The sequence below is a fragment of the Corvus brachyrhynchos genome, unplaced genomic scaffold (assembly GCF_000691975.1).
Source record: "Corvus brachyrhynchos isolate BGI_N302 unplaced genomic scaffold, ASM69197v1 scaffold662, whole genome shotgun sequence".
Classification (NCBI taxonomy): domain Eukaryota; kingdom Metazoa; phylum Chordata; class Aves; order Passeriformes; family Corvidae; genus Corvus; species Corvus brachyrhynchos.
The window spans coordinates 34,019-42,950 of record NW_008236783.1 but is presented as its reverse complement, the minus strand read 5'-3'; the positions used below and the strand labels follow the sequence as shown (position 1 = coordinate 42,950).

The window sequence follows — 8,932 nt, the reverse complement described above, 5'->3', positions numbered from 1 at the left end:
CATGCAGGCAGAGAGACTCCTCTTCCTAAATGGACTGAACAATATTTGGAAGTGGGTGGCTGTCTTGTTGTGATACTGTTTTCATAGCATGAGCAAGAAGAGACTTCTCTTTCTAAATGGACTGAACAAGGTTATTATGGCAGTGGTAAACAGACTGAACATCTTAAGGGTTGTCTTTTCACATTGTCAGTGGGAGAAGGGAGGTAGGTGGGGGGAGGAGAAGAGTTCTGAAGGTGGTATAATTTTTTTTTTTTCCCTTCTTTTAGGTCTGTTAATAAACTTCTTTATATTCTTTCAAGTTTGGTGCCTGCTTTGCATTTCTCCTAATTCTTATCTCACAGAAGATAAGCAGTAATGAGTATTTTAGACCAAACCACTACACTAAATTGGTGTTTCTGCCCGGTTACAAACCCAACCCGCGACACCTGAAAAGCAGCCACTGGTTTCAGAGTGCTCATCACTGACATTGCAGGAAAGATCCACTGTTCCAATGCACTCACTCCTATCCTGTATCAGTAGCTCAAGGTCCTCCACTTTGCTGCATAATCTTGCTACATTTACATATTCAACTTTCTGACTTCTCCTCCCTAGTCACTCTTCCAGCAAGATCTTGCTTATTCAACCACTTTCTTTTCCTTTGCTGTCCATGGGTCTGCTCTGTGACATTCCTTTCTGCACTGCCATGACCAGATTTGTCTGATTATTCAATTTACCACATACTCAGGCAGAGCCTTGAGACTTCACAAGCACTTCCCAGCTTTTTCCTGGTGTTTCTTTAACATTTCTCTTAGAAATGAGGCCAACACCAATGTTTGCAGTAGTACTCCAGGTCCTTAGGTAAAACCTATCTATCAGAGAACGTGTCTTCATAATTATACACCAATGCCCAAACTTCCCCATATCTTCAAACCTTAGCTGTTTGCTGACCTTCCCTGTCACTCATTTGGTAGTGGCCAGAGCTATTCCACTGAACATCTGGGCACCCACTTTTTCAGAGGCTTACCTAGCATGGCATACAATCATTGAATGGTTTGGGTTGGAAGGGACCTTTAAAGGTCATCTAATCCAAGCCTCCTGCAACGAGCAGGGACATCTTCAACTAGACCAGGTTGCTCAGAGCCCCATCCAATCTGACCTTGAATGTTTCCAGGGATGGGGCATTTACAACCTCTCTTGGCAACCTGTTCTAGTGGTTTACCACCCTCATCATAAAAAAAATTCATCCTTATATCTAGTGTGAATCTACCCTCTTTAAAACCATTATCCTGGGTTCTGTTGCTAAAGGCCCTATTAAAAAGTCAGTCCCCATCTTTCTTATAAGGCCCCTTTTAGTATTGAAAGGCTGCAATAAGGTCTCCCCAGAGTCTTTTGTTCGCCAGGCTAAACAACCCCAACTCTCTCAACCTTTCCTCATGGGAGAGGTGTTCCATCCCTGTGACCATTTTTGTGGCTCTCCTCTGGACCCACTCCAACAGGTCAACCTCAACCAGCTCCAGCAGCATCCTGTCAATGTCATTTGTTCTGATGTGAAGGATAACCAGGGCACTGCTTCCTGCTCCTATGTGAAATTTTCAAGACTTAGATTCACATTTTTTTATCCATGCTCTGAGCAAAACCTACACTATTCTTTTGATCTGTCCCTTGTCAGGTCTTTGAGTCTCTGTGTTACAATAGTGGCTCAGATTTTGGAGACAGGACAGTCATGTGTGGATTGCTGTCCTCTTGTAAGCACTAGCCTTGTGAGGAAACAGAGTATTGTGCTAATATAATTCTGCTTCCAGAACTTCAAAAATATTGCTAAGAAATAGCACGAGTATTTCTATGTGAACCTTTACAAACCTACAAACCCTCCAGCTTATAGTAACACTGCTTTTCCTGGTAGTCCAAGTCTCTGATCCTTTCCCTTTTGTTTGCAGTTGTCCTGTCTTCTCTTCTATACAGTCCCTCTATATTATCTTCATTATTTTTCTGTCCAAAGCCTTGATCTTAGCTCGATAAAAATCTGTTGGTTTAAAGAGCTATGTCTTCCTTTCAAGGCATAGTTTTCTTAATCTACCACAGCCCAAGATAAAGTGTCCTTGCATGTTTGCAGAAGAATCACACTGATAAAGTGCTCTGGAGTTGTCTGAGCTGAGCTGGCATGCTCAGCCACATACATGAAGATCTGCATATGGTCCCACAAGAACCTCACCATATTTCAGACCTTGGATTTAGCCTTTTCACTCTCCATCAGCAAAGACTCACCTAATTTCACTTGGAGTGGGGATGGCTTATAGTCCATGGCTACAGTCTCTCCTTCTCTTTTACCACAATCTCTGTCCAAAATAGATGCAGCTGTTGGATCCTGTTGAGAAAGAAAATGAAACAGAATAATTTAGCTAAAAGTTCTGCAGTCTGTTCACTGACTATCAGGTGAGTCCATTCCCACCCACATTCAGAGGGAACAGAGAACATGCCAGTGTTTTGAATGGCTGAAACCTAGGGAAACCTTGAGAAAACTTTGGAAGCATGTTTAGTATGCTTACAGTACCCCTGAAAACACCAGGTTTCAACACCTGGCTTATATGATGATACTGGGAATATAATACAGAGGGTGGGCATATTGGTTTTGCTCGGCCTGGTTTTTGGTAAGGGGGGGAGCCACAGAAGTGGCTTCTGTGAGAACCTCCTGGAAGTTTCCACCATGTGCAGCAGAGCCAATCCCTGATGGCACTGAAAGATGGACATGCTGCTGGCCAAAACTGGGCCAATGAGAGAGGTTGGTAATGCCTCTGTGATAACATATTTAAGAAGAAAATCAAAACAAAGTCACGGGGCTTTTTGCTTCTAGTCAGAGAAGAGGAGGATGTGAGAACATGTGAGGGAAAAACAACATGGCGACACCAAGGTCAGTGAAGAAGGAGGGGGAGGAGGTGCTCCAGGCATCAGAGCTGAGATGCCTCTGCAGGCTGTGGTGAAGTCCATGGTGAAGTAGGTTGTCCCCCTGCAGCCCATGGGGTTCCCAGGGGGATGGCACAGACCACACCCGCAGCCCGTGGGGGAGGTGCTCACGCTGGAGCGGGTGGATGCCTGGAGGAGGCTGTGATCCAGTGGAAGACCCGGTGGAGAGGGCCCCTGCTTCCAGGCTGGAACAGTCTGTCCTTGGAGGACTGCACCCTGTGGAAGTGACCCACGCTGCAGCAGTTTTGGGAGGACTGTTTGCCCATGGGAGGGGCTCACATTGCAGCAGGTTTGGCAGGACTGTTGCTCGTAGTCCAAAACAATTTTCATGTGACGACTCTTTGGGGTGTTGTATGAAACGCATTTACAGTTTCAGCTGAGTTCCAAGTGGACCAGTCTACCTCATGATTAAAACTAAAAAGCTCATGGCCAGCTGAGTTAAAGTCCATCTCAGAAGAAATGAGGACTGAATGAGTAAGAGAATTCAATCTCCAGTCCCTCTTGGAGAGGAGTGAAGACGTCTGTACTTCCCAACCTGGATCTATTTGGTTTTGGCTAACTGGAAAGATTTAATTTCAGTATCTCTCAGCACAGCATTTTTCACTGTCACTGAAATCCCCCTGAAAACCAAAGTTCCTCAAATACGGAGTCCACTCCATTATGCCTACTTGCAGGCAAGCTAATTCAGGCAGTTTTGTACTCTATGGTACAGCATAGCAGAGGATTCAGATATACAAAGTGCCAATTCAGGCAGCTCCAGCACTGATGAAAAGATGATTTTTGAGTAGTCTTGGGAATCTGGAGAGGTACCAGCTGACTGGAAGCTGGCTAACATTGTCCCGATTTTCAAGGCAAGAAGAAGGACCCTGGAAACTACAGGTCTGTCAGTCTCAGTTCAGTGACTGGTAAAATAATGGAAAATATTATTCTTGGAGGTATTGACACATGGAGGACAAAGCAGTCATTGGTCACAGCCATCATGGCTTCATAAGGAGGAAGTCCTGCTTGTTGAACCTGATTTCCTTCTACGACAGGGTAACCCACCTAGTTTATCAAGGGAAGCCAGTAGATGTAATTTTTTTTTATTTCAGTAAAGCTTTTGATATTGTGTTGCATAGTATCCTTCTGGACAAAATGTCCAGCACACAGCTGGATAACCATGTTACGTGATGGGTGAACAACTGGTTCAGGAGTCAGGCACAAAGAGTTATAGTCAATGGGGTTGCATCAGACTAGAGTCTGGTCACTAGTAGGGTTCCACAGGGCTCCATCCTAGGCCAAGTTGTCGTCAATATCTTCATTAATGACTTGGATGCAGAACTCAAAGGAATACTAAGTAAGTTTGCTGTCGAATCCCTTGAGGGCAGAGAGGCCCTGCAGAGAGACCTCAACAAATCACCAACCATATGAAGTTTAACAAGGGCAAGTGCCGGATTCTGCACCTGGAATGGGGCAACCCTGGATGTGTGTATAGACTGAGCAACAAGAGGCTGGAGAGCAGCATCGGGCAAAGGCACCTGGGGGTCCTGGTTGATGGCAAATTGAAAATGAGTCAGCAGTGCCCTGGCAGCAAGGAGGGCCAACTGTGTCCTGGGGTGCATCAAGCCCAGCATCACCAGCCAGTCAAAGGAGGTGATTGTCCAGCTCTACTCTGCACTGGCGTGGCCTCACCTTGAGTACTGTGTGCAGTTTTGGGCACAACAATATAAAACACATTAAGCTATTGGCGAACATCCAAAGGAGGGCTGCAAGGATGGTGAAGGGTCTGGAGGGGAAGCCTTATGAGGACCGGCTGTGGTCACTTGATTTGTTCAGCCTGGAGAAGAGGAGACTGAGGGGAAACCTCATGATGGTCTTCAACATCCTCACGATGGGAAGCGGAGGGGCAGGCACTGATCTCTTCTCTCTGGTGACCAGTGACAGGACTCAAGAGAATGGCCTGAAATTGTTTCAGGGGAGGTTTATGTTAGATATCAGGAAAAAGTTTTTCACCCAGAGGGTGGTTGAGCACTGGAACAGGCTCTCCAGGGAAGTGGTCACAGCACCAAGCCTGACAGAGTTCAAGAAGCATTTGGACAACGCTCTTAGGCACATAGTGTCATTCTTGAGGTGTTCTGTGTGGGGCCAGGAGTTGGACTAGATGATCCCGATGGGTGCCTTCCAACTCGGCATATTCTATGATTCTATTTTATGATTCTATTATATTTAAACTCCTTTCATGGCAAACTTGAAACCTCTTGGAACTGTCTCTATTTAGCACCATAGTAAATAATATTGGTTTTCAAACACATTCACTTCTTCCCACTAGAAGCTAGAAACTAAATTATACATGAATATATATATACAGGATGTGTAAGGTGGTAAGTGGCAGGCCACCACCTGTGTCCAGGCTTCCCAGATAAGAACCTTTTCTCTAACAGTCTGGGAAAAGGAAGAATAGACCAGCTTTTCAAAACCATGACTCCAAGAGCTAGATGTTTCCTAGTAGTACTGAACACAACTAAGTCCTTGGAGCCTGTGGGAAAATGACTGAGGACCCTGTGGACAGGTAACTGGGGATACAATTAGAAGAAACTGAAGAGTTATATTGGCATCTTAACAGGAGTTATAACAGTATGGGAATTATATAGTAAATCACAGTTGTCGCTCCCTGGATGGAATGTGGCTGGCATGACTTGAAACCTATTCCATGATGATTGCCCATACCCACACACCTGCTAAGGATGATGGAATGGAGGGTGGAGCAGAGTGGAGACACTGTGGCCAGACTCTGTGGAAATCCTTGCAGGGAAGGGAACTCAATAGTACTTTACAGCTGATAAACCACATAACACCTGTCAACCAGGGGCAATAGGGGAAGATGTCCTACTGCTGAGACAGCAACTGTGGGGAAATCCCTCTCCTTAGATGAACTTGCTTCATTAAAGCCTAATAATAATGCACACCACCATCCCAAAGTTACCTGCCTCCAAGGTATGACCACCCCTCACTGGGCATGCGCTCTATATTCTTTTTGACTGTATCTTTAAAAGCAAAGCTAGAGAATTTTACACCAATCAGTAACAAAGGTATGCATGACTAGAGTCACTCAAGATCCACCTAAACACAAAGAAATAGTATAAAAATAAGAATGGGGGAAAAGTTAGGGAAGACTCCATCATAACTGCTGGGATTAGTCGATGGGCTGAACGTGTCTTCTCCTGCATAGGGATGCCTATTGGGTAAGAATCATACTCTCTGCATGCTGAACATTATATTGAGAATTAGAGCTTGCCTGTTGTGTTGGTTTCGCATGGCCTGTTTTTTGGTAGCAGGGGGCAACAAAGGTGGCTTCTGTGAGACGCTGCTAGAAGTTTCCACCATATCTGGCAGAGCCAATCCCTGATGGCTCTGAAGATGCGCATGCTGCTGGCCAAAGCTGGGCCAATTAGAAAGGTTGGTAACGCCTCTGTGATAACATATTTAAGAAGAAAATCAAAACAAAGTGGGGCACGCACAGCTTTTTCTTCTAGTCAGAGAAGAGGAGGAGGGGAGAACATGTGAGGGAAAAACAACATGAAGACACCAAGGTCAGTGGAGAAGGAGGGGGAGGAGGTGCTCCAGGCATCAGAGCCGAGATTCCTCTGCAGGCTGTGGTGAAGACCGCGGTGAAGACCATGGTGAAGCAGGCAGCCCATGGGGATCCACGGGGGATGCAGAGATCCACCTGCAGCCCGTGGGGGAGGTGCTCACGCTGGAGCAGGTGGTAGCCTGGAGGAGGCTGTGGCCCAGTGGAAGACCTGGTGGAGAGAGGGCCTTTGCTTCCAGGCTGGAGCAGCCTGTCCTTGGAGGACTGCACCCTGTGGAAGAGTGACCCACGTTGCAGCAGTTTTGGGAGGACCGCTGCTCGTGAGAGTGGACCTACGCTGGAGAGGTTCACGGAGAACTGCCTCCCATGGGAAGGGACCCCACAGTGCAGCAGGGGAAGGACTCCTCTCCTGGAGCAGTGGAAGAAAACGGGTGACTGTTGGCAACTGAGGCACGGATACAGACCAGCAGGGGATCTGAATCATTTATTCAAAGGAATGAGCTGGTTTTATACACTTTTCTAAGGCACAGTATTTCCTTGTATGGCAATTCTCACTATGTGACCTATCCCGTGTTGCCACATCAGCAATACACTTCCTTCTATGGGGTGATCACTCGCTGTTCACCCGTCCATCAGCTTCCGGCAGGCTTCTCTCCATAGGGGTCTGCCGTGTGACACCTCCTCCCCCCAGGGTCCAGTGGAGATAAGCTTCTCTGTGCCGCTATGTGCTCCTTTGTGCTGCTATGTGCTTCTTTGTGTTGCCATGTGCCTCTGCAGGCAGGTTTTACAGCTCACATCCCAATTCTATCTTATTTCTCCCCATAAGTGATGAACTGACCAAACCCCCATACCCTGTCTCCCTGCACTGTCAGTGGGAAGGAGGGAGGGCGCTGGGGGAAGAAAAGGTGTTTTAAGGGCTTATTTTACTTCTCATTATCCTCCTATGACTCTGTTAGTAATAAATTCACTTTGCAACTTTAAGTTGAGCCTGTTTTGCCCTCAGAGTATTTTCTCCCGGTCCTTAACTCATGAACCCTTCATTAATTTTTTTCTCTCCTCTGCCCAACTGTGGCAGAGGAGGGTGAGCAAGCGGCTTTCATGGGTGCCTGGCGTTGGGCCAGTGTCTAGCCATGGCACCTTTATATTCCTTCAAGTATATTTTTGCTGTCAGACACTATCACCGACAACCTTCCAACCTTAACCTGTCATGATTTTATATTAATAAAGAGTGCTATTCCATAAACTGTTAGTGTGAATCCTTTGTGGGCACTGGCAGTTGCCAGCAGCAGGTAACACACTAATAAAGAGGAAGACCTGCTGAGGGGTCTCCCTTATGCTGTTGATGTGTTACCCTAAGTCAGTTGAACCACCCTCCAATGCAGGAGGACGACTCAGTGAAGGATCCCCCTAACAGGACGCTGACAGACTAGTCAGGCACAAGGGTCTCGACTTTCCTGGGATGCTGACAGACAAATTAAACACTAAGGGTTGAGTTAATCTTCCCACACTAAGGGTCAAGGAAGACTCCCCTTTTCACATGATAGAGCCCCAATCTGCTGGCTGCAGGAAGGCATGGGATTAGACATGTTATGGTAAATGATGGTGCAATTGCCTCCTGTGCTGGTGCAGTCTAGCACTTGAACATATGAGGTCCCACATGGAAGGAATACACAGCCAGCAGTTCACATGGCAGGGAAAGGGCCTGGCCACCTGGACTAGCTCAGGCTCAAACTGTTAAAATTGTATTAAAACTCTTTAAATGAAAACCAGACCCTACTTCTCTTAGAAGTTGATATGCTGACTGTAGCTTCTCCTTGTGGGTAACCTTCCAGTGACATTAGACATCCATATGCATGAACAACAGGAGGTGAGAAATGTTCTGAGGTGCCTTTGAGGATCTGGACTCTGGTCCTGGACCAGAGGACTCTGCTAGAACAATCTCAAAGCTGGGCTCTAGAGCAAACAAATAGACAAGGATTCCTAGACCACCACAGAAGAAGAAGATGATTTTCAAAGGGTAATTTATTCCATTCTGCCTTAGACACTCATCTTAAAAGGAGACAAGTCCATCCCTGGAGATGTGTCTTCCTTTCCCCCTAGTGACTAGAGAGGTGTGAAACTGGTAAAGACTGCACCCCTGCCCCTGCCCCTGGTGGTGGGGATGATTAAGGACACCAGCAGAGTCCTTAACAATGCCAGTCCACACCAGGAATCCATCTCCAAGGTTTGTAATGATGCTTTTCTGCCTCAGCAGCACTGCTCCTCTACAGCAGAACCCACAGGGGAACATGCTATCACTGCAAAACAGACTCATGACTAGGGCAGAGGGATCACAAAGAACCATCAGAGTCTGGGCAATCACCACTGCATGCATGGGCCAGGTCCATTTCCTCCGAAGAGTAAAAGAGAACCAAAATGAAACTG

The 8,932-nt window shown here is 46.5% G+C and overlaps 1 protein-coding gene and 1 long non-coding RNA gene across 2 annotated transcripts in view; both read right to left on the bottom strand.

Annotated features, from left to right (window-relative positions):
• Positions 1–3,775, bottom strand: part of LOC103611330 (protein FAM219A-like) — a 73,359-nt gene extending 69,584 nt beyond the window's left edge. Inside the window, exons 1-2 of the mRNA XM_008628831.2 lie at positions 3,641–3,775; positions 2,245–2,344 (exon numbers count right to left, since the gene is read on the bottom strand). Coding sequence (XP_008627053.1) covers positions 2,245–2,344; positions 3,641–3,775 — 235 coding nt within the window. The remainder of the gene's footprint in view (positions 1–2,244; positions 2,345–3,640) is intronic.
• A 2,405-nt stretch (positions 3,776–6,180) lies between these two features.
• Positions 6,181–7,962, bottom strand: LOC108445122. Its single transcript, XR_001859871.1, has 2 exons — positions 7,646–7,962; positions 6,181–6,214 (listed from the first exon to the last, which is right to left on the bottom strand). It is a non-coding gene; the product is annotated as an uncharacterized LOC108445122 (long non-coding RNA).
• Between the last annotated feature and the right edge of the window lie 970 nt (positions 7,963–8,932).